The sequence below is a fragment of the Muscardinus avellanarius genome (assembly GCF_963383645.1).
Source record: "Muscardinus avellanarius genome assembly, chromosome: 16".
NCBI lineage: Eukaryota > Metazoa > Chordata > Mammalia > Rodentia > Gliridae > Muscardinus > Muscardinus avellanarius.
The window spans coordinates 59,752,182-59,776,869 of record NC_137802.1 but is presented as its reverse complement, the minus strand read 5'-3'; the positions used below and the strand labels follow the sequence as shown (position 1 = coordinate 59,776,869).

Genomic DNA, 24,688 nt, shown 5'->3' with positions numbered 1-24,688 from the left:
GCGCCACCACGCCCGGCTCTAAATATAAATTTTAAGACTATAAACTTTTAGGAGAAAATCTGGGTCATTAAACCTCACAACATTGAAATTGGCAGTGATTTCTTGGTTATGATTTCAATGGCACAGGCAACAGAAGCGTATACAAACTCCCTAAAAAATAAAAAAAATATTGTATATCCAAAGACAATGTAAACAAGAGTTAACAGTTACTAATAGAATGGGATAAAATATTTCCAATTGCTATATCTGAAGGTATATTAATATTCCAACTAGAAATCCTAAAAATTAACAACAATAAAGGCAAACAATACCCTTTACAGATAGGTAAAAGACTAACATAAATAATGAATCTCCACAGATAACCAATCTTAGTTGTCTGTTGGATGGAAAATCTTGTTTCTCTAGTTCTGGTGTGTGTTACCTATTTCTTCTTTGTAGTTAATCTCTTTGAGTATTTTCTCGTGCTGGTTTTGAAGACATAAATTCCTTCAGTTTCTGTTTGTCATGGAAGCTTCTTATTTCTCCATCTAATTTGATAGAAAGTTTTGCTGGGTAGGAAATTTTTGGCTGGAAGTTGTTTTCTTTCAGAGTTTGGAATATGTTACTCCAAGCCCTTCTGGCTCTCATGACTTGGTTTGGGAAGTCTGGAGTGATTCTAATTGGTTTGCCTCTGAATGTCACTTGGCCCTTTGCTTTTGTTGCCTTTAAGATTCTCTGCTTGGCTTCCACATTGGTCATTTTGACAATTATGTGGCGTGGGGATCCTCTTCTCCGATCCTGTCTAAAGGGAGTTCTATAAGTTTCCTGGACCTGTGTATCGGCCTCTTGCTCGATGTCTGGAAAATTTTCTGCTATTACTTCCTTGAAGAGATTGTTGATCCCTTTGGTTTCACTTTCTTTTCCCTCCTTTATTCCAATTATTCTTAGGTTAGCTCTCTTAAAATGGGCCCATATTTCTTCAATATCAGATTCCTGCTGTCGGATATTTTTTTCTAGATTAGAAACTATGCGTTCATTTTTGAATTGCTCATCTTCTAAGGGTGAGATTCTGTTCTCAATGTGTTCTAATTGGTTGTTTGTGCTTTGAATTGAGGCCTTTACTTCATTAATTGCATCCTTTATCTCTTTTTGGCTCTCTCTGAGTTCTTTTTGAAGCACCTCTATTATTTCTACAGTTATTTTCCTGATTTGATCTTCTAGAAATCTCTGATTTTCAGTTTTATTGGGTTCTGATGTTGTGGGGTTGTGTGCATTCATTGCTCCAGTATTATTCCTCTTTCCCATGATTTCGGATGTTTGTGCCTTCTCTGGGTTCTTCCCTTGGGTCACTATGACTTCACTTAAGGTGTTCTGGATCTCGAGTCAGTAGTCTCAGACCCCACTACTCCTTTACTGGGTTTTATCACAGAGTCTCCGACGCAGAGAGTCGATAGAGGCTGCTTTAGACTGTGGGACTTGCCAGGTTGCACGTTCTCCTATGGTGTGATATCTCTGCCACCGCCCCTCCCCCACTGGGTCAAGTCCCAGGGAGTACAGTACTGGGATTTCTCCTCTGTGGCCCGCAATTTGACTCACTGTTCTTGAGTGCACAGATGTAGCTGTACTGGACTCAGTGAATTTGCTGCTGCTGCCGCCGGTGGCAATATGGCGCCGCTGCTACACCCTCGGCTATGGGGCTGGCATTTTCTTCTTGGTTTTGATTTCGACTCTGAATCCCTGCAGCGTGTGCTGAGCTCAGCCACTGGGAGCTTTAGATGCTCTCTGCGCGGAGAAATCCCGCCTGGCTGTTCCGCAGCGGCTCACCTCGGCTTGCTGTAGCCATCCCGTGAATTCGCCAGTGCCGCTGGCAGTATGGCGCTGCTGCCGCGTCTGCCGCGTCCTTGGGCGCGAGGCCGGTTATCTCCTCTGTGGCTCTGTTCTCAGTCCGCTTTCTCTCTGGAGCCTGGTGATTTTTTGTTTCACTGGTGATGGTGTTTTCTAGCTATGAAAGGCGCTGATTTTGTGGTAATGGAGATTTGTTGTTAGCGGGGCTCTTAAGCCCCGCTTTTCTCGGTCGCCATCTTCCCGGAAGTCGTCGCTATCTTCCCGGAAGTCTATTCTTTATATTTGATTTTTTTTGTTTGTTTGTTTTTTGTTTTTGTGGTACTGGGGATGGAACCCAGGGGCCTTCTATGAACTCTAGGTTACACTCCCAGACCTATGAGATATAAATAGATATATCTACATATATATAGATATAGATATATAAATATAAATATATATATATTTTTTTTCTTCTTCAGTACTGGGGATGGAACCCAGGGGCATTCTACCTCTGAGCTACACCCCCAGCCCTATTTTTTATTCTTTTATTCTTTTTTTTTTTTTTTTTTTTTTTTTTGCAGGTTTGGGGATGGAACTCAGGGGCATTTGACCTCCGAGCTATACCCCCAACCCTATTTTTTTATTCCTTTATTTTGAAACAGGGTCTCACTAAGTTGCAGGGGGCCTCACTAAGTAGCTGAGGCTGTCCTCGAACCACAATCCTCCAGTCTCATCCTCCCGAATGCTGGGATTACAAGCATGTGCCACCATGTTTGGCTTTTATTCCTTATTTTGAAACAGGGTCTCACTGAGTTGCAAAGGGCCTCACTAAGTAGTAACTGAGGCTGTCCTTGAACTGCGACCCTCCTGTCAGCATCCAAATGCTGGGATGACAAGCGTGCGCCACCACTTTCGGCTTATATTTTATTTGGAAACAGGGTCTCACTAAATTGCTGAAGCTGGCTTCGAACCTATGTGATTCTCCTGTCTCAGCCTCCCAAATACTGGGATTACAAGTGTGTGCCACCACGCCTGGTGTATTCTTTATATTTGAAACAGTCTCACTAAGTTGCAGAGGGCCTCGTTAAGTAGCTGAGGCTAAGCTGGTTGTGGTGGCGCATGCTTGTCATCCAAGCATTTGGAAAGCAGAGACCGGAGGATCGGGGACAGCCTCAGCTACTTAGTGAGGCCCTCTGCAACTCAGTGAGACCTGGTTTCAAAATAAAGGATAAAAATAGGGCAGGGGGTGTAGCTCAGAGCTCGAATGCCCCTGGGTTCCATCCCCAGACCCAGGAAAAAAAATTTAGCTGAGGCTGGCAGTAAATTTATGATCCTCCTGTCTCAGCCTTCCAAGTACTGGGATTACAAGCACGTACCACCATGCATGCCTGTAATGTAATCTCTGTATTTAGGAGATTGAGACAGAAGGGTTGAAGGTTTGAGGACAGCCTCATCAGTTTAGGCTCTTTGCAACTTAGTGGACCTTGTTTCAGAATTCGAAATAAAAAGAAGAGCTATTTGTGTAACTTGGAGATAGAATGCTCCTGGGTTCAATCCCCAGTGACACACACACACACCATAAATATATATATATACACATACATACATATATATACATACATATGACAGGATATATATATATATATGTGTATATATATATATATACACACACACACACATATATATGAAATGGGCTTTTTTCATTTAGAATAATTTCAAGGTTTATATATGTTGTAAAATGTATGAGTACTTAGGCCTTCTGTAATTTAGTAAGACTTTGTTTCAAAAAAATAAAGAATAATCCCCTTATGGTGGTGCATGCTTGTAATCTTAGAATTTGGGAGGCTCAGACAGGAGGATCACAGGTTCGCTGCCAGCCTCAGCTACTTAGGTCGTCACAACTTAGTGAGACCCTGTTTCAAAATAAAGAAAAAAGTATAGGGCTGGTGGTGTAGATGGGAGTTAGAACACCCCTGGGTTCCATCCCCAGTACTGCCAAAAAAAAAAAAAAAGAAAGAAAAAGAATAGAGCCAGGTGTGGTGGCACACTTGTAATCCTAGTGCTTGCAAGGCTGAGACAGAAGGATCACAGATACTTAGTGAGACCTTCTGCAATTTAGTGAGACTTTGTTTAAAAAAAAAATAATAAGCCCCTTATGGTGAGCATGCTTGTAATCTTCGAACTTGGGAGGCTGAGACAGGAGGATCACAGGTTTGCTGCCAGCCTCAGCTACTTAGTGAGGTCCTCACAACTTAGACCCACTATCAAAATAAAGAAAAAAAGCTGGGTGTGGTGGCGCACCCTTGTAATCCCAGCATTCAGGAGGCTGAGACAGGGGGATCGCAGTTTGCGGACAGCCTCAGATGCTTACTGAGGCCCTCTGCAATTCAGTGAGAGCTGTTTCAAACTAAAGAATAAAAAATAGGGCAGGGGGTGTAGCTCGGAGGTCGAATGCCCCTGGGTTCCATCCCCAGACCCGCAAAAGAAAGAAAGAGAGAAAGAGAGAGAGAGAAAGAGAGAGAAAGAGAGAGAAGGAAGGAAAGAAAGAAAGAAAGAGAAGAAAGAAAATTGGGCTGGTGGTGTAGCTCACACCCCCTGGGTTCCATCCCCATATTGCAAAAAAAGAAAAGGTTTTGGCTTTTGGCTATTTTGAATAACACTGTTATGGACATTGGTGTACAGGCTCGTACATGTTTTTGTTTGTCGTGGCTGTATATACCTTAGAGTGGAATAGTTGGATCATTGCAAGTGCACTTTTTTGGGTAGTGCTGGGGATCGAATCCAGGAGTGCTGTGCCATTGAGCTGCACCCTAGCCCTCGTTTGTTTTATTTAGAGGCTGAGTCTCGCCCTGCTGCCTAGGTCGGCCTTGAACTTGTGATCGTCCTTCTTCAGCTTTCCAAGTTGCTGTGCACCTCCAAGCCCTGCCAGGCTGCAAAGTCAGATTTTTATTTTTATTTCTTTGGTATTTAGGATTGAACTCAGGGGCATTCTAACTCTGAGCTATACCCCTAGCCCAATTTTATTTTTATTTGGAAACAGGGTCTTGCTAGGTTGATGAGAGTCTCACTACTGGCTGAGGCTGCCCTCCAACCTCAGATCCTTTTGTTTCAGCCTCCCAAGTACTGAAATGAGCACCACCATGCCCGGCTGCAAATTCAGTTTTAATAGAATTATTCCAATTTTTAACCCAACTTGTTAGTTTTCTTTCTTTCTCTTTCTTTCTTTCTTTCTTTCTTTCTTTCTTTCTTTCTTTCTTTCTTTCTTTCTTTCTTCTTTCTTTGCAGTACTGAGGATGAAACAAACCCATTCTACCTCTGAGCGACACCCCCAGCCCTATTTTTATTCTTTAATTAATTAATTAATTTTTTGTTTTTTTTGTACTGGGGGTGGAACCCAGGTGCTTTTCTACCTCCAGGTTTTACTCCCAGACCTATTTTATATTTTATTTGGAAATGGTCTCATTATATTGCTGAGAGCCTCACTAAATAGCTGAGGCTGGCTTCAAACTTGTGCGATCCTCCTGTCTCAGCCTCCCAAGCGCTGGGATGACAAGCCTGTACCACCTTTAATAGTTTTTTTTTTTTTTTTTGGTGGTACTGGGGTTCCTGGAAACCCTTCTACCTCCGGCTACACTCCCAGACCTATTTTATATTTTTATGTGGAAACAGGGTCTCTTCAGCCAGCGTGGCTGGCTTCGTGGCTGGCTTCGAACCTGCGTGATCCTCCTGTCTCCGCCTCCCAAGTGCCAGGATTACAAGCGTGCGCCACTACGCCTGGCTTTAATAGTTTTCAAAACAGAATTCTCTTAGGAAAAAAGAGCTCTGACTTGTAAGTCCTAAAGGCTGTGAGCTTTTGATTGCCTGCAGTCAGCTTGGAGACCGTATTCCAAATGAATTTGCCAGATGAGGAACAGTCTGAGTAGAAGCACACCATTAACTTCTACTCTGGCCGTGTGAGGACTTGGGAGAAGATCACAAGCAACAGGCACCAGGGTGTGTAAGCACACCACGGAATTGTAGTCAGTCATGATTTATGAGAATCTGAGGTTTCTAAATGGATCTGTAGGAGCTGGGTGTGGTGGGCACGCTTGTAATCCCAGCATTCGGGAGGCTGGGACCAGAGGATCAGGGGTTCGCTGACAGCCTCAGGTACTTAGTGAGGCTCTCAGCAACCTAGTAACACCCTATTTCCAAGTAAAATATAGCCTGGAGGTAGAAAGCCCCTGGGTTTCATTCCCAGCCCCCCCAACCCACACACACACACAAAGAAATAGGTTTAGAGATAAAGCCTGGAGGTGGAGTGTTCCTCGATTCAACCCCCATTTCACAGTTCAGTATTGTGAAATGCCTAGAACAGCTACTGGCGTGTAGGAGGGGCAGCGAATGTCAGCTGGTAGGGTCTGCTTACTTTTTTTTCCTTTGAGCTGAAGATGGTGATTCCTTCAAGATAGAGACCTTACATACTATATAGTGAGGTAACATGTTATTCTATTGAAAGCCGTCAGCCAGCATTTGGGAGACTGAGACAGAAGGCTTGCAGGTTTGAAGCCAGCCTCAGCTACTTAGTGAGGCTGTATGCAGTTTAGTGAGACTCTGTTTCCAAATAAAGAATAAAAAATAGGGCCAGGGGTGTAGATTGGAGGTGGAATACTCCTGGGTTTCAATCCCTACTACTGTCAAAAAAGGAAAAAAAAAAAAAAAGAACCTGTCAATTGACTCAAGGCATAAAATATATATATATGTATATATATGTATATCTGTGTATGTTTTTGTGGTTGTGGGGATTGAACTCAGGCATGCTACCTCCGAGCCATATCCCCAGCCCTATTTTTCATTTTGAAACCGGGTCTCTCTGAGGCTGTAAAGGGCCTCACTAAGTAGCTGAGGCTGGCCTTGAATCGCGATCCACGGTAAAAGCCCCCCAAATGGTGGGATTACAAGCGTGCACCACCAAGCCTGGCTTCTATTTTTTATTCTTTATTTTATTTTATTATTTTTTTTGTGGTACTGGGGATGGAACCCAGGGACATTCTACCTCCGAGCTATACCACCAGCCCAGTTTTTTCTTTCTTTCTTTCTTTCTTTCTTTCTTTCTTTCTTTCTTTCTTTCTTTCTTTCTTTCTTTCTTTCTTTCTTTCTTTTAGTGGTACTGAGATTCCTGGAAACCCTTCTACCTCCGGGCTACACTCCCACACCTATTTTATACTTTTTAATTTGGAAAAAGGGTCTCTTAAGCCAGCGAGGCTGGCTTTGAACCTACATGATCCTCCTGTTTCTGCCTCCCAAGCGCGGGGATTACAAGTGTGCACCACCATGCCAGGCTTTTATTCTTTATTTTGAAACAGGGTCTCACTGAGTTGCAGAGGGCCTAAGTAGCTGAGGCTGTCCATGAACTGTTATCTTCCTGTCTCAGCCTCCCAAATGCTGGGATTACAAGCGTGGGCCACCACGCCTGGCTTTATTCTTTATTTCTTTTAATTAATTAGCTAATTAATTAGTTAATTAATTTTGTGGTACTGGGGGTGAAACCCAGGGGCCTTCTACCTCTAGGATACACTCACAGACCTATTTTATATTTTATTTGGAAACAGGGTCTTACTAAGTTGTTGAAAGCCTTACTAAGTAGCTGAGGCTGGCTTCGAACCTGCATGATCCTCCTGTCTCAGCCTCCCAAGTGCAGAGATTACAAGCATGCATCATCATCATCACACCTAGCTTATTCTTTATTTTGAAACAAGGTCTTACTAAGTTGCAGAGGGCCTAAGTAGCTGAGGCTGTCCAAGAACCTGTGATCCTCCTCCTCAGCCTCCCAAATAGTGGGATGATAAGCGTGCACTGCCATATGCTGGGCTTTCCCCCATTAATAAAAATATTAAATTTTAACTTACCCATTTAAACATTTTAGTCCCAGCCTGGCGTGGTCGTGCACAGTTGTAGTCTCAGCATTTGGGAGTCTGAGACAGGAGGATTGCAGTTTGCAGACAGCCTTCTCTACTTAGTGAGGCCATCTGCAACTCAGTAAGATCCTGTTTCAAAATAAAGAATCAAGCCGGTCCTGGTGGCACATGCTTGTAATCCCAGTGCTTGGGAGGCGGAGACAGGAGGATCGCACAGCTTCCAAGCCAGCCTCTCTGGCTTAAGAGACCCTGTTTCCAAATTAAAAAAAAATATAAAATAGTTCTGGGAGTGTAGCCCGGAGGTAGAAGGGTTTCCAGGAACCTCAGTAACACACACACACACACACACAAAAAAAAAAAAAAAAAAAAAAAAAAAATTAGTCCACCTAACAGACTTTATTCCTGAAGTATAAGCAAGAGATAACCACCAGAAAAGCATTCTTATATGTTATATTTTATAGCATTTTAATTTATTTTTATCTTATTTTTTGGTATTGGGGATTGAACCCAGAGGCATTCTACTTCTGAGCTCTACACCCTAGCCCTGTTTAATTTTTATTACTTCTGAGCTCTACACCCTAGCCCTGTTTAATTTTTATTTTGAAAGAGTCTTCCTAGGTTGTTGAGAGTTTGACTATTTTATGAAGCTGTCCTTGAACCTGTGATCCTCCTGTCTTAGCTTCCCAAATACTGGGATTACAGATATGTGCTTCCACGCCTGGCTTATAGCTTGGTTTATTTTTTTATTTTTGCAGTACTGAGGATGTAGCCCAGAGGCATTCTACTTCTGAGCTAAACCCCCAGCCCTATTTTTTATTCTTTATTTTGAAACAGGGTCTCACTGAGTTGCAAAGGGCCTAAGTAGCTGTGATCCTCCTGTCTCAGCCTCCCAAATACTGGGATTACAAGTGTGGGCCACCACACCTAGCCTCTTATAGCATATTATTATCTACGTGTTTGTGAAAAGATAATTGGGATTGTATTAAGCAAGCTGGTTGCGAATGTATTATTTTGTCCTTGTCAAAGTAGTACATGAATATAGGTGAAATAAGTTAACCATAGTGAACAAAAGCAGTTCTCTGCTGTACCTCTTCTTGCCTTCAGACCTCTTCAGAGGCAATGACTTTCAACTCTTGTAACTCTCAACCTTAATTTTAACACATTTAAAGCTTTGTTCTCTACCCTAGTTACTGCCAGTCTAATGCTCCATTGCTACTGGGCGGAGCACTCCCTGTTAGGTCAGACTGGTTGATAGCTTAAGTTTCCTCTGTCCTGCAGGTGTGCTGTCCTTGCTTTGTTGGTTCCTGGAGAAGGGGCGCTTAAGTCTACAGGTCTGTTACTCCTAGGAGTGCTGTCAGTCTGTGTATTTTGAGATTCTGTTATCAAATTAAAAAACTTTTAGGAAGGTTTGTTTTTGTGGCACTGAAGATTGAACCCAGGGCCATTATTCTAAGCTACATTCCCAGCCCTATATTATTTTCTGTTTTGAAGCAGGATCTTGCTAAACTGCTGAGGCTGGCCTCAACGCACAATCTCCTGTCTCAGCCTCCCAAGTACTGGGATTACAGGCATAAGCCACCACACTCCGGTTAGGAAGGATTGTTTTATCTTCTTGATTATTGGACCTTTTTATCTTTAAATTTATTAATACATTAAATTGTGAAATGGACTCCTTTTATGACCTGGCACCTCCTCTAGGCCAGGGAGGGTCTCATTTAGTCTCCTTTTCCTTAGTGCTGGCTCAATCGCACATGTGCAGTAGGGCACAGGTATTTGTTGAATATAGTCACAGAAAGCCTCTGGGTTTTCTATGCCCACCCTATCTAGTGGGCTATTGGTATGGTAGCCACTGGCCACAGTTGACTATTTAGGTTTAAGTTAATTCAAATGAAGTAAAATTAAATCTCTAGTTCCTTGCAAGTGTCAAGAAGCCACACAAGTGGCTCCTGTGTTGCGCCACGCAAATGTAGAGTGTCTGCGTCATTACGGATCACTGCAGACAGTTGTCATGGGTGATCGCGACGCGGCGGCCAGTGTCTGAGGCCAGGAGCTTGCCCAGCGCCTCTGGTCCTGGCCAGCTTTCCCTCTGCCCAGTCCTGTGCTCCTGAGTAGCCGCGCCAGTCTGGCTGTGGCCCCTCCGCGGAGACTCCTGTGCTGATGCGTTGCATTTCTGCAGCAAGGCTTGAGGTCACCCTTGATACCTGTGTGTTAGTTGTTGTCCTTGGCAGTAGGGGAAGAGGGAGTTAATAATGCTAGAAAATCTGCCACTGTCCTGCCAAAAGTAAGCCGGAGTCTTACACATAGAGCGGAGGGAAGGAGGCAGTGCAATTCAGACTTGACTCTGAAGTTTTGTTTGAGGTGTTTTTTTTAATTATTATTACTGTTGTTTGTTTTTTTGTGTTGCTAAGGATGGGACCCAGGGGTGTTCTACCTCTGAGCTACACCCCCAGCTTGATTTTATTTTTTATGTTGAAACATGATCTTACCAAGTTTCCAAGACAGGTCTCAAACCTGGCGTGTACCACTGCACTTGGCTGTTTGTGAAGTTTAATTTGGTAATTCAGGCCGTTGTGTTAGCACACACCTGTAATCCCCAGTGTTTAGGAAGCTGACACTGGAGGATCGCAGGTTCAAGGACAGCCTCAGCAAATAGTGAGATTCTCATCAACTTAGTGAGACCTTATTTCCAAATAAAAATTAAAAAATAGGAGCCAGGCGTGATGGTGTACGTTGGTAATCCCAATAGTTGGGAGGCTGAGACAGGAGGATTAAAGGTTCAAGGACAGCCTCAGGTACTTAGTGAGGCCCTGTTTCAAAATAAAGAATGAAGCGGGGTATGGTGGCGCATACTTGTAATCCCAGCATTTGGGAGGCTGCACTAGGAGGATGGCGTTCGAGGACAGCCTCAGCTACTACTTAGTGAGGCCCTCTGCAATTCGGTGAGACTCTGTTTCAGAATAAAATAGGGCTGGGGGTGTAGCTCAGAGGTAGAATGCCTCTGGGTTCCATCTCCAGCACCCCCCCCCCCCCATACACAAATGAATGAAAAGTAGGGCTGGGGTGTAGCTGGGAGGTAGATTGCCCCTGGGTTCCATCCTCAGTACCGAGGGGGGGGGGGAACCCTATGTGTGTGTGCAGGGGGGTGTACTGGGGACTGAACCCGAGGGCATTTTACCCCAGACCTACATCCCAAGCCCTGTTTTATTTTAATTTTGAAATGGTCTCACTAGGTTGATGAGAGTCTCACTAAGTAGCTGAGGCTGGCCACGAACCTGCAATCCTCCTGTCTTAGTACTTCCCAAGTTCTGGGATTACAAGGGTATGCCATCACCCGCAAACTTTTTTTTTTTTTTAATTGATAACTCAGACAGTTCCTCTGCTATAAGAGTTAAAGTTAGTATGTGACCGAATTCGGAAATACTCGTGTGTCTGGGCTCTTCTGCATATAAAACCTCTTTCTCAAAGAGTCACTGGTGTTCAAGGGAAAGATGCCCCTCTGTTTGAGGGACTCAAAAGTGTTTGGGTGCACCGTGCAGCTCCTGAGGTTGGCTAAGAAAGCCTGTGTGTGCTCTGCATGGGGTGTGCTGTGATCCGCACGCGAGTGAGCAGTCCGGCCAAGTGGTTCACACTGAATGGCACCGTCCAGGAGGTGAGGTTCCTGCATTTTACCAGCAGCAGGTCTTCTCCTGGGTTTTGGCATGTTCACAGCGCCTCCTTTGAGGTCTGTTCATAGTGTATTCTATTTATGGAACATAAATATTTCAGAAATGCACATATTAATCACTGTGGAATTTTTCTTGTCCTTTTTCCTTTTAAATGCTTGCACAGCTTGTCTGAGGAATAGTTTAGCATTTAAAATAGTGAATAAACCTAGCTGGGCGTGGTGGTGTACACTTGTGATCCCAGCATTCGGGAGGCTGAGACCGGAGGATCTGACCGGAGGATCTCGGTTTGCAGACAGCCTCAGCTACTTAGTGAGGCCCTTTACAACTCAGTGAGACACTGTTTCAAAATAAAGAATAAACAATAGGGCAGGGGGTGTAGCTTGGAGGTCGAATGCCCCTGGGTTCCATCCCCAGACCCTCAAAAGAAAAGAAAAAAAAAAGCTAATAAACCTGGCATAGTGGCATATGCCTATAGTCTCAGTGCTTGGGAATCTGAGATAGGAGGACTGCGAATTTGAGGCCAGCCTCAGCAACATTGAGATCTTGTGTGTTTTTTAATTTTTTTTTATTTTGAAGTACCGGGGTTGGAACCCAGGAGCCTCCAAGCTACACCCCCAACCCTAATTTTTAGTCATTTTATTTTATTTTGCATGTATGGGGATGGAACTCAGGGGCATTTGACCTCCGAGCTACACCCCCTGTCCTATTTTTTAAAATTGTTTATTTTGAAACTGGGTCTCATTGAGTTGCAAAGGGTCTCACTAAGAAGGCTGTCCACGAACCATGATCCTCCTGTCTCAGCCTCTGGAATGCTGGGATTACGAGCATGCGCCACCATGCCCAGCACTTTATTTTTTTGAAACAGGGTCTCACTGAGTTGTGAAGGTCCTCACTAAGTAGCTGATGCTATCTGAAAACTGCGATCCTCGTCTCAAGCCTCCCAGATGCTGGGATTACAAGCGAGCGCCACCACGCCCCACTCTGAGACCCTGTTTTCAAAGTAAAAAAACAAAATAAAATAAAGAGAGTTGGGTGTGTAGCTTAGTGGTAGAGTGCCATTTAGCATCTCACTAGATTGGTGAGAGTCTCACTACATGCCGAAGCTGTCCTCAAACCTGTGATCCTCTTGTCTCAGCCTCCCAACTACTGGGATTGCAAGTGTGTAACTCAGTCATGTCATTCCAGCCCTAGGAATCTACGCTATAGAAAGAAATACCAGCATAAGTGACTAAAGATAGATCACTGGCTTATTTATTTATTTATTGTGGTACTGGGGATTGAACACAGTCACATTCTACCTCTGACCTATACCCCCAGCCCTATTTTTTAGTCTTTTTGTGTGTGTGTGTGTGGTACTGGAGATTGAACCCAGGGGCCTTTTACCTCCGAGCCACATTCCCAGACCTATTTTAGTTTTTATTTGAAAACAGGGTCTTGCTAAGTTGCTAAGACCCCCACTAAGTAGCTGAAGCTGGCTAGGAACCTATAACCCTCCTGCCTCAGTCTCCCAAGTACTGGGATTACAATGCCCTGTTCATTCTTTATTTTGAAACAGGGTTTAAATTGCAGAGGGGCTCTATTTTTTATTCTTTATTTTGAAACAGTTTCACTGAGTTGCTAGGGCCTCACTTAGTAGTAGCTGAGGCTGTCCTTGAACCTCATCCTCTTGTCTTAGCCTCCCAAATGCTGGGATTACAAGTGCGCACCACTACACCTGCCCTGCTTTTGTAATTCTTTTGATGACTTTCCTACCTGTTTGTCCCTCGTGGACTTAATACACATGGTTAGTGGGCTGGCTATAGTGTGCTGATCTAGTTTCTTAGTTATAGTTAGCTAACCTAAGTCACAAAGATTTCCTTCCTTGAGGTGGGCATGGTGGCACATGCCCAGAATCCCAGTGCTTGGGAGGCTGAGACAGGATCACAGGTTTGAGGCCAGTGCAGTAATTTAGCAAGACCTTGTATAATTGAAAAAAATAAAAAAGAGTGCTGTAATCCCAGTACTTGGGAGGCTGAGATCAGAAGAGCTCAGATTCAAGGCCAGCCTCTGCAATTTAGTGAGGCTCTCAGCCTAGCAAAACCCTATTTTCTTTCTTTCTTTCTTTTTTTTTTTTTTTGGTGGTACCGGTGGTGGAACCCAGAGGCTTTCTACTTCCATGCTATAGTCCCAGACCCATTTTATATTTTATTTGGAAACAGGGTCTCACTAAGTTGCTGAGAGCCTCACTAAGTAGCTGAGGCTGGCTTCAAACCTGCATAATCCTCCTGTCTCAGCCTCCCAAACCCAGGGATTACAAGCGTGTGCCACCACGCCCGGCTCTTTTTTCTTTTTTTGGTGGTACTGGGGGTAGAACCCTGAGGCTTTCTGCCTCCGGGCTATACTCCCAGACCTTTTTTTATATTTTATTTGGAAACAGGGTCTTCCAAACCAGCAAGCGTGGCTATGAACTGCGCGATCCTCCTGTCTCCGCCTCCCAAGTGTGGGGATTGCAAGCATGCGCCACCACATCTGGCGAGACTCTGTTTTTTGTTTTTTTTTGCTGGTCTGGGGGTGGAACCCAGGGGCATTCAACCTCTGAGCTACACCTCCTGCCCTATTTTTTATTATTTATTTATTTATTTATTATTATTATTTTTTTTTGGTGGTTCTGGGGTTCCTGGAAACCCTTCTACCTCCGGGCTACACTCCCAGACCTATTTTTACATTTTTATTTGGAAACAGGGTCTCCTAAGCCAGTGCGCACAGCTGGCTTTGAACCTGCGTGATCCTCCTGTCTCTGCCTCCCAAGCGTGGAGATTACAAGCGTGTGCCACCACGCCCGTCTTATTCTTTATTTTGAAACCGGGTCTCACTGAGTGGCAGAGGGCCTCACTAAGTAGCTGAGGCTGTCCGCGAACCGCGATCCTCAAGTCTCAGCCTCCCAAATGCTGGGATTACAAGCGTGCGCCACCGCGCCCGGCTGAGACTGTTTTTAAATAAAGAATAAAAATTAGGGCAGGGGGAGTAGCTCAGAGGTAGAAAGCCCCTGGGCTCCATCCCCAGTACTGAAGAAAAAGAAAAAGTCTTTCTTTTTGCCTATTCTCTAGTTGTCTCAAAAGCAACTACATTTTATGATTCTTTTTTTTTTTTTTTAAGCTAAGTCTTTGTGAACCGCAATCCTCCTGTCTCAGCCTCCCAAATGCTGGGATTGCACACGTGTGCCACCATGCCCAGCTATTTATTTTATTTGATTTGCGGTACTGAGGGTAGAACCCAGGGGCTTTCTATCTTCGGGCTCTACTCCCAGACCTGTTTTATTCTTTATTTGGAAACAGGGTCTCATTAAGTTGCTGAGAGCCTCACTAAACTGCCAAGGCTAGTTTTTAACCTGCGATCCCCCATCTCAGCCTGCACGTATTGGTATTACAAGTCTGCACCACCACGCCTGGCTTCATTCAAAAGATATTTTTTGGGGGAGGGTGGTACTGGGGTTCCAGGAAACCCTTATACCTTCGGGCTATACTCCCAGACCCATTTTTATATATATTTTTTTAAACAGGGTCCCTTAAGCTAGTTTGGCTGGCTTCGAACCTGATTCTCCTGTGTCTGCCTACCAAGCTCGGGGATTACAAGCATGCGCCACCACGCCCAGCTCATTCAAAAGATTTTTGACTTTTAAAAATTTGAACCCACTTATATTCTCCAAAAAAAGTATCAGTATTTAAGATTAACTCCGTGAAAAACTCGAATTATTCAGTGTCTATATAAAACACAGTTTGAGTGGAAGTTATTTTGTGGTTCCCAGCTAGAGAATATATAACGTGGAAGGTAAGGGTCTGGGCTGGTAGTGCATATCTGTGACCCCAGGACTTGGGAGGCTAAAACAGGCGGATTTTAGGTTGAGGACAGTCTGGCAATCTGGGGGAGACCCTCATCAATTCAGTGAGACTCTTTCAAAATGAAAACAAAGCCGGGCGTGGTGGCGCACACTTGTAATCCCAGCATTTAGGAGGCTGAGATTGGAGAATCAGCTACTTAGTGAGGCCCTCTGCAACTCAGTGAGACTGGGTTTCAAAATAAAGAATAAAAATAGGGCAGGGGTGTAGCTCGGAGGTCGAATGCCCCTGGGTTCCATCCCAGACCCTAAACAAAAAAAAAAAAAAAAAAGAAAAGAAAAGAAAAGAAAAAAGAAAGAAAAGAAAATAGGGCTTGGGGGTGGAGCTCAGAGGTAGAGCACTCCTCAATTTGCCCCCCCCCCCAGCACAGGAAAGAAGGGAAGGAAGAAGGGGAAAGACATGGGTATCTTTTAGCTTTCTTCATTGCCTCTAAAACCAACAGAAAACTGACCAACTTGAGCCTTACGGATTCTCTGGCAGCCATTTTGCACAAGTGACCTGGAAGGACACAGGGACTTGTTCTGGAAGCAGTTGGCCTCGGGTGCTCACTTGTTTTCTTCTCTCCTTTGGGAGATTCCTCTAGGTTCACTTTCTCCCTCTTACTCCTTTTCTGCTTTCTCTTGTTTATACTTCTGCAGTGAGTCCCAGATAATTTCCAGATGGCAGTGAATGAGAGGGATTGGATGCGAGTCAGCATAATACAGATGCTTAACCAGCATGGTGGTTTGTGATCGATTCTTCCTCCCTCCCTCCCTCCCTCCCTCCCTCCCTCCTCCCTCCCTCCCTTCCTTCCTTCCTTCCTTCCTTCCTTCCTTCTTCTCTATACTCCTAGACCTATTTTATACTTTATTTGGAAACACGGTCTCACTAAGTTGCTTACAGCCTCTTAAGTAGCTGAGGCTGGCTTCGAACCTGTGCGATCCTCCTGTCTCAGCCTCCCAAGCGCTAGTATTACAAGTGTGCGCCACCACACTCAGCTCCGATTGTTTATTTTTGTGGTACTGAGGATTGAACCTAGGGACATTCTACTTCTGAGCTACACCCCCATTCCTATTTTTTATTCTTTATTTTGAAACAGTCTCACTTCATTGCAGAGGGCATCACTAAGTAGCTGAAACTGTCCTTGAACCTGCGATCCTCCTGTCTCAGCCTCCCAAGTACTGGGATTACAAGCATGTGCCACCATGCCCAGCTTGTAGATGCTTTTTTATACTTGTCAAATCTTTTACTATTAACATCAATTATTTTATTTTTCCCACTTTTTTTTTTTTTTGGTTGTACTGGAGGTGGAACCCAGAGGCTTTTTACCTCCGGGCTATACTCCCAGACATATATATATCTATATATATTTTTTTAATTTGGAAACAGGGTCTCACTAAGTTGCTGAGAGCCTCACTAAGTAGCTGAGGCTGGCTTTGAACCTGTGCAATCCTCCTGTCTCAGCCTCCCAAGTGCGTGGATTACAAGCATGCCACGCCCAGCTAACATCATTTATTTTAAATTGACACTTACAAACTGGGCGTGGTGGTGCACGCTTGTAATCCCAGCATTTGGGAAACTGAGATTAGAGGATCCGGGTTTGTGGTCAGCCTCAGCTACTTAGTGAGGTCCTTTGCAACTCAGTGAGATCCTGTTTCAAAATAAAGAATAAAAATTAGGGCTGGGGATGTAGCTTGGAGGTAGAATGGCCCTGCATTCTATTTCTAGTACCACAAAAATATAATACAGTAAAATAAAATAAAATAAAATAAAATAAAATGACAGTTACCATTGTAGACCAGTTAATTCCTCTGGGTAATTGAGAACTGATTATAATTTAAAAGTTTTCACTTCTGGTTTGGACGCTAATGGAAAAACTTTTTTTTTGATATTGGAAACTGATCTAACTATTCTACCTTTGAGCCACACCCATGGCTAGGAAAACATTAAATTTAGATTTTCCATAGACTTGAAAATTAGAGCTAAATCATTGTTTCTTGGTGGTTTGATTATGATTATGATTATTATATCATTATTACTGGGGATTGGATTGAACCCAGAAGCATGCTACCTCTGAGATACACTCCCAGCCCTATTTTGTTTTTTATTTAGAAACAGTGTCTCATTTGCAGAAGGCCTTACTAACTGAGGCTGACCTTGAACCTAGGATCCTCCTGTTTCAGCCTCCGAAGTGCTGGGATTACAAGTGTGTGCTGCCACACCTGGCTTCTTGTTATTAGTTTTGTTAGCGGTGCTGGTGATTGAATCTAGGGCCTCACACATCTTGCACTACCAACTTCTAGTCTTGGTATTATCTAACTTGAGAATTATTAGAGTAATAGCAATATGCTTACTTATTCTCTGAGCTGTAGGTTCAGATAGGAAAAACTGGAGACGCTGAGTTTGAAGAAGTGATTATTAACTTGTAATTATACCATTTTTATTTACAGGTAGGCGAAAACCAAGAGTACATCGGCCTCGTTCTCCAATATTGGAAGAAAAAGACATCCCGCCCCTTGAATTCCCCAAGTCCTCTGAGGATTTAATGGTGCCTAACGAGCATATAATGAATGTCATTGCCATTTACGAGGTACTGCGGAACTTTGGCACTGTTCTGCGGCTGTCTCCGTTTCGCTTTGAGGACTTCTGCGCTGCTCTGGTGAGCCAGGAGCAGTGCACGCTCATGGCCGAGATGCACGTGGTGCTTCTGAAGGCCGTGCTGCGGGAGGAGGACACTTCCAACACTACCTTTGGCCCCGCCGACCTGAAAGACAGCGTCAACTCCACACTCTACTTCCTAGACGGCATGACGTGGCCGGAGGTGCTGCGTGTGTACTGCGAGAGCGACAAGGAGTACCACCACGTCCTTCCTTACCAGGAAGCCGAGGACTATCCTTACGGACCTGTGGAGAACAAAATCAAAGTGCTGCAGTTTTTAGTGGATCAGTTTCTTACGACAAACATTGCTCGCGAGGAGTTGATGTCTGAGGGGGTGATCCAGTATGACGACCATTGCAGGGTGTGTCACAAACTTGGGGATTTGCTTTGCTGTGAGACGTGTTCGGCCGTCTACCATTTGGAATGTGTGAAGCCGCCTCTTGAGGAGGTGCCAGAGGATGAGTGGCAGTGTGAGGTGTGTGTTGCACACAAGGTGCCTGGAGTCACTGACTGTGTTGCTGAAATCCAAAAAAACAAACCCTATATTCGACATGAACCTATTGGATATGACAGAAGTCGGAGGAAATACTGGTTCTTAAACCGAAGACTTATAATGTAAGTAAATCTGTTGAACTCTTTGTACTTAAACCATCTTCCTTTGTCATTGCTGTAGCAGAACTATGCTGAACCTTTAGGACTCTGTGCAAAGAGCACAGCTTTTAAAACTAAAGAAAGGAGAGTGCTGCCGGGCGTGGTGGCGCACGCCTGTAATCCCAGCATTCGGGAGGCTGAGACAGGAGGATCTCGGTTCGCAGACAGCCTCAGCTACTTAGTGAGGCCCTGTGCAACTCTGTGAGATCCTTTTTCAAAATAAAGAATAAAAAATGGAGCTGGGGGTGTAGCTCAGAAGGAGAATGCCCCTAGGTTCCATCCTCAGCACTGCTAAATAAATAAATAAATAAAGTATATGAAGGATGCAAAACGCACACCATTCCTTTTGATGCCCTGGCTAGAAAATGAGATGTTCCCAGGTGGGCTGCCCCGTGGCCTGTCCTTGATCATAGTCCGTGAGGGCCGCTCAGGATTTGCACCCTGACTTTGATGTTGGGATTTCGCCTCTCCTTTTTACTTTTCCCTTATCAGTATGTAGACCGGAGCCGCAGGAGCAAAGCTCACTAAGGAAGACTCAGCCTGCTATTGTGCTGTGGTCTCTCAGGAAGAAAGACTTCCAGCAGTCTTGGGGTCAGAGTCTGGCCTCAGTGTCCTGTTGGCTTTTTTTTGGTGTGTGTCTGTGCTGGGCATTGAACCAGGGGCATCTACCTCTGAGCCAAACCCCCAGCCTTATTTCATTTTGTATTTTGAAACAAGTTTCACTAAGTGGTAGAAAGCCTCACTAAGTTGCTGAGGCTGACTGCAAAGCTGCAGTCCTCCTGTCTCAGTCTCCCAAGAACCAGGATTACAAGCATGTGCTACTGTGTGTGCCTGCTGACCTCCTCATTCGCAAGCTCTTTTTGGCATTGGTGGGTGAGGTCAAGAAAATGCTCCTGCCCCAGGGTGTGGGAGGGTCACAGTGTGAACTGAGAATTGGCTGTGTAGAAAGCAAATAGAAGGAGTGGCTACTTTGTATTTTATCTCTCCTCTTCAGTTTCCCGATCTTTCCCTTTATGTGTGTTGCTCAGTTTTTTCAAAGATTTTCTTCTTTTTTCTTTTTGGTGGTATTGGGGGTGGAACCCAGGGGCTTTCTACCTCCGGGCCATACTCCCAGACCTTTTTTTTAAATTTTATTTTATTTGGAAACAGGGTCTCACTAAGTTGCTGAGAGCCTCACTAAGTAGTTGACGCTGGCTTCGAACCCGTGTGATCCTCCTGTCTCAGCCTCCCAAGTGCGGGGATTACAAGCGTGCGCCACCACGCCCGGCTTTTTTCTTTTTTCTTTTTTCTTTTTTTTGCGGTACTGGGGATGGAACCCAGGGGCACTCTACCTTCGAGTTACAACTCCAGCCCTATTTTTTGTCTTTATTTTGAAACAAGATCTCACTGATTTGCAGAGGGCCTCAGTAAGTAGCTGAGGCTGTCCATGAACCTCGGTCCTCCTGTCTCAGAATCATAAATGCTAGAATTACAAGCGTGCGCCACGATGCCCGACTCTACTCTTAATTTTTGAAATGGGGTCTCACTGAGTTGCAAAGGACTTCACTAAATAGCTGCGGCTGTCTGAGAACTGCAGTCCTCCTGTCTCGGCCTCCCAAATGCTGGGATTACAAACATGTGCTACCATCCCCAGCTGAAGATTTAATTAATCTTGTTCTCTCAACCCTATTTGTTTTTTCTTCTGCTACCATTTTTGTGTTATAAGCTCTTTTGTTCTTATAATCTTTAAAAACAAAACCAAAAAAATAGTTTTTGTTAAGTAGATATAGTATTCCTCTTAATTAATTAATTAATTATTTTCTCATATTTGTGCTGGCAGTTGAATCTAGGACATCCTACCTCCGAGTATACCCCTGGCCCTGTTTATTAAGTGTACTAAGTTTCTGAGGCTGGCTGTGAACCTGTGATCTTTCTGTCTCAGCCTCCCAAGTACTGGGATTATAAGTGTGCACCACCATGCCTGACTTCCTCTTACTTTTTTTTTTTTTTTGGTGGTACTGGGGTTCCCGGAAACCCTTCTACCTGTGGGCTACACTCCCATATATATATATATATATATATATATTTTTTTTTTTTTTTTTAACGGTCTCTTACGCCAGAGAGGCTGGCTTCGAACCTGCGAGATCCTCCTTTCTCCACCTCAGTGAAACTCAGAGGCATTCTACCTCTGAACTATGCCCCCAGCCCTATTTTTAGTCTGTATTTCGAAACAAGGTCTCAGTAAGTCAAGGAAGGCTTTACTAAGTAGCTTTACAGCTCAGGCTGGCTGCAGACTGTGATCCTCCTATCTCAGCCTCCCCAAGCACTGAGATTACAAGCGTGCATGACCATGCCTGGCTACTTTAGTAGGATATTAATGATAGGTGTTTTGTTTTGGGTACTGGAGATTGAAACCAAGGAGGTTATACTACAGAGCTACACCCCCAATTTATTTTGAAACAAGGTCTTGTTAAATTACTACTAGCTAAGCCGGGTGTGGTGGCACACGCTTGTAATCCCAGCATTCGGGAGGCTGAGACCAGAGGATCGCGGTTTCTGGACAGCCTCAGCTACTTAGTGAGGCCCTCTGCAACTCAGTGAGACCTAGTTTCAAAATAAAGAATAAATAATAGGGCAGGGGATGTAGCTCGGGGGTTGAATGCCCCTGGGCTCCATCCCCAGACCTGCCCCCCCAAAAAAGTTATTACTAGCTAGCTTTGAATCTCTGATCTATCTTTCTTTCCCTTTTTTTTTTTTTGGCTGTACTGGGGATGGAACTCAGGCATTCTACCTCTGGGCTACACCCCTAGCCCTGTTTTATAATTTTTTTTGGAAACAGTTACTGAGAGTCTCACTAAGTAGCTAAGGTTGGCTTCACACCTCTGCGATCCTCCTGTCTCAGGCTGCCAAGCGCTGGCATTGCAAGCGTACATCACCCTGCTGGCTGAATCTCTGATCTTTCTATCTCAGCCTCCCAAGTATTGGGATCACAGTGTGTGCCACCATGCCTGGCTTAATGGTAGTTTTTTCTCCTCTGTTGTATAATCTGTTTCTTCAAAATTGTTCCTGTTTGTTTTAGCTTCTCTCTTCTATCTTTAGATAATCTATTAGTTCTTTTTTTTGTTTGGTACTGATGGTGGAACCCAGGGGCTTTTTTTTTTTCTACCTCCGGGCTATATTCCCAGACCTATTTTATACTTTATTTGGAAACAGGGTCTCACTAAGTAGCTGAGGCTGGCTTTGAACCTGTGTGATCTCCTGTCTCAGCCTCCTAAGCACCGGGATTACAAGCGTGCACCACCACGCCTGGCTTAGTCTTTTTTTGGGGGGGTCCTAGGGATGGAACCCAGGGGCATTCAACCTCCGAGCTACACCCCCTGCCCAATTTTTTAAATTCTTTATTTTGAAACAGGGTCTCACTAAGTTGCGGGGTAGGGGCTCACTAAGTAGCTGAAGCTGTCCGCGAACCGCGATCCTCCGGTCTCAGCTTTCTGAATGCTGGGATTACAAGCGTGCGCCACCACCCTGGCCAGTTCTTCTTTTTTTTACTTTCTTTTTGGTGGTACTGGGGGTGGAACCCAGAGGCTTTCTACCTCCGGGCTATACTCCTAGACCTTTTTTTTAAAATATTTTTTTTATTTGGAAACAGGGTGTCACTAAGTTGCTGAGAGCCTCACTAAGTACTGAGGCTGGCTTCAGACCCATGCGATCCTCCTGTCTCAGCCTCCCAAGCACAGGGATTACAAGTGTGCACCACCACGCCCGGCTTAGTTCTTTTTTTAATGTATATTTTTCATAATTTTTGGCACTGGGGATTGAACTTAGGGACATCATACCTCTGGGCTACACCTTCAGCCCTTTTTATTTTGAAACAGGGTGTCACTGAGTTGCTGAGGCTGTCCTTGAACCTGTCATCCCCCTTTCCTAACCTCTCAGATACGGCACGCCCACCTTACTGGGCTAGGTGTCCATTAATTCTTTTCCTGCTCCTAATTGACATTGTGGAGCTACAAAGGTAAATGGGAGCTCTGAACAAGTGGGTGGCCTTGGCATTTTCCAGCTTACCCATGGGGTAACTTCCATAGTCTTCCATTGGTGAGTCCTTTCTTGGGGGCTCACTAGTGGGCAGGGAGGCCTTCTCCGGGGCGCAGGTCTGGCTGGCGGTGTGCGGTGGTGGAGTGGTGGAAGCTGGCTGCATCCATCTTGCCTACAGCACTCTCTGTGTCTCTCCTCACAGCCTTTGTTCACACCGACCCTGCCGTTTTCCAGTCCGGAGAATCTCACTTTTACCTCCTCTGGAGACTAGACTGTTGGTGCTTTGAAAGGAGAGCTGAGCTAGGGCTCTGTGCCGACCGGCTTTAGACAGTTTCTTGTTTGAGACCCTCCCTCTGACGTGGAGCGCCTTTTGAGGTCGCGGGAGTATAAATTGGGCTGGCTCTTGGCTTCTTTTGGTGTGGGATCGGGCTTTCTTGGCTCCCTCGTTTGGCAATAGTCACTTGTCCATCTGCTTTTCTGCTTTCAGAATGCTTTGAGTTTTTCCTCTTTCTCTCTCACTGTGAGTTTATGTCGCTCTACTCCCCGCCCCAGTGCTGGATTGAACCCAGGGGCACACCACCGCTGAGCTACACACCGAGCCCCACCCCTTGGTGCAGTCCTGGAGAAAACTCAGGAATTCTACTTCCGAGCTACACCCCTAGTCCTAATTTTTATTTTTTATTTTGAAACAGGTTCTCACTGGTTTGCAGGTGGCCTCACTAAGTAGCTGAGGCTGTCCTCAAACCCAGATCCTCCTGTCAGCCTCCCGAATGCTGGGATTACAAGTGTGCGCCACTACACCCAGCAGGATATCTTTTTTCATGCTCTGATATTTTGGGCTTTTCTGTGTAAAATAAAATAGGAATCTTTAGCCGGGCATGGTGGCACACACTTGTAATCCCAGCATTTGGGAGGCTGAGACTGGAGGACAACGGTTTGTGGACATCCTCAGTTACTTAGCGAGGCCCTTTGCAACTCAGTGAGACCCTGTTTTAAAATAAAGAATAAAAATAGGGCAGGGGATGTAGCTCAGAGGCTGAATGCCCTGGGTTCCATCCTCAATCCTGCAAAAAAATAAAAAAGGAAACTTTAAAAATCACACTTAGTGGTAATTAAGTCAGCAATTATAACCCTGGAAGAGTATGCTTTTTTTTTTTTTTTTTAGTACTGGGGATGGAATCCCAGGACATTCTACCTCTGAGCTCTACTCCAACCCTATTTTTTATTCCTTATTTTGAAACATGTTCTTACTAAATTGCAGAGGGCCTCATTAGGTAGCCAAGACTGGCTTTGAACTTGGGATTCTTCTTGTCTCAGTATCCTAAGTACTGGGATTACAAACCTGTACCACCACACCCAGCATAGATTATACATCTTATGTGAAAACTAGATTAAAATGATTTCAAGTTAAATGTCCCTTTGTGGTAAATTTAAAAAAATTTTTTTATTGGCATATTATATTCATACATCATATTGGGGTAAAGAACTTGTGTGTACATACATGTACACATCACTGATTTAACCCCTACCCCTTTGTGGTAGATTATATGTGGATACCTGTGAAAGTTTTAAAGCCATTTAAATTGCTTAGGCAATATGTGGAATTTTGGTTTATGCTTTCCCTGGAAGCCCGGACACTTGAAATGATGAATCTCAGCAGCCTGGCTGCTCAGAGAGGGGCTGCCTAAAACCAAGCGAGTGTCACTGAACAGGGCTCATTGTTTTCTTAGCAGTTCCTAGAAGACTTTTCATGTTTTTCTTGATTGCTTTTATTTAATTTGCATTAAATATGTTGTTTGTGTAAGTTAGTGATGCATACAACAATAGAAAGGTTCTTATAAATGAATTTATAGTGTATTACCCGAGGAACCAGTAATATTCAACAAACAATTTAGAGATTAGTTTTTTGTTTTTTTGTTTTTTTTGTTTTTTTTTGGTGGTACTGGGGTTCCTGGAAGCCCTTCTACCTCCGGGCTATACTCCCAGACCTATTTTTACATTTTTATTTGGAAACAGGGTCTCCTAAGCCAGTTCGCGCGGCTGGCTTCGAACCTGCGCGATCCTCCTGTCTCTGCCTCCCAAGCGCGGGGACTACAAGTGTGCGCCACCACGCCCGGCTAGAGGTTAGTTTTAAGCAGCATGTAAG

The 24,688-nt window shown here is 44.4% G+C and overlaps 1 protein-coding gene across 2 annotated transcripts in view; it reads left to right on the top strand.

The window, feature by feature from the left end:
* Nucleotides 1–24,688, top strand: part of BPTF (bromodomain PHD finger transcription factor) — a gene marked incomplete at both ends in the record, with an annotated part of 152,889 nt that overhangs the window by 13,889 nt on the left and 114,312 nt on the right. For both annotated transcript variants that reach the window (XM_080713422.1, XM_080713423.1), the window contains one exon: nucleotides 17,670–18,492. In XM_080713422.1, the coding sequence (XP_080569548.1) occupies nucleotides 17,670–18,492 (823 nt within the window). The remainder of the gene's footprint in view (nucleotides 1–17,669; nucleotides 18,493–24,688) is intronic.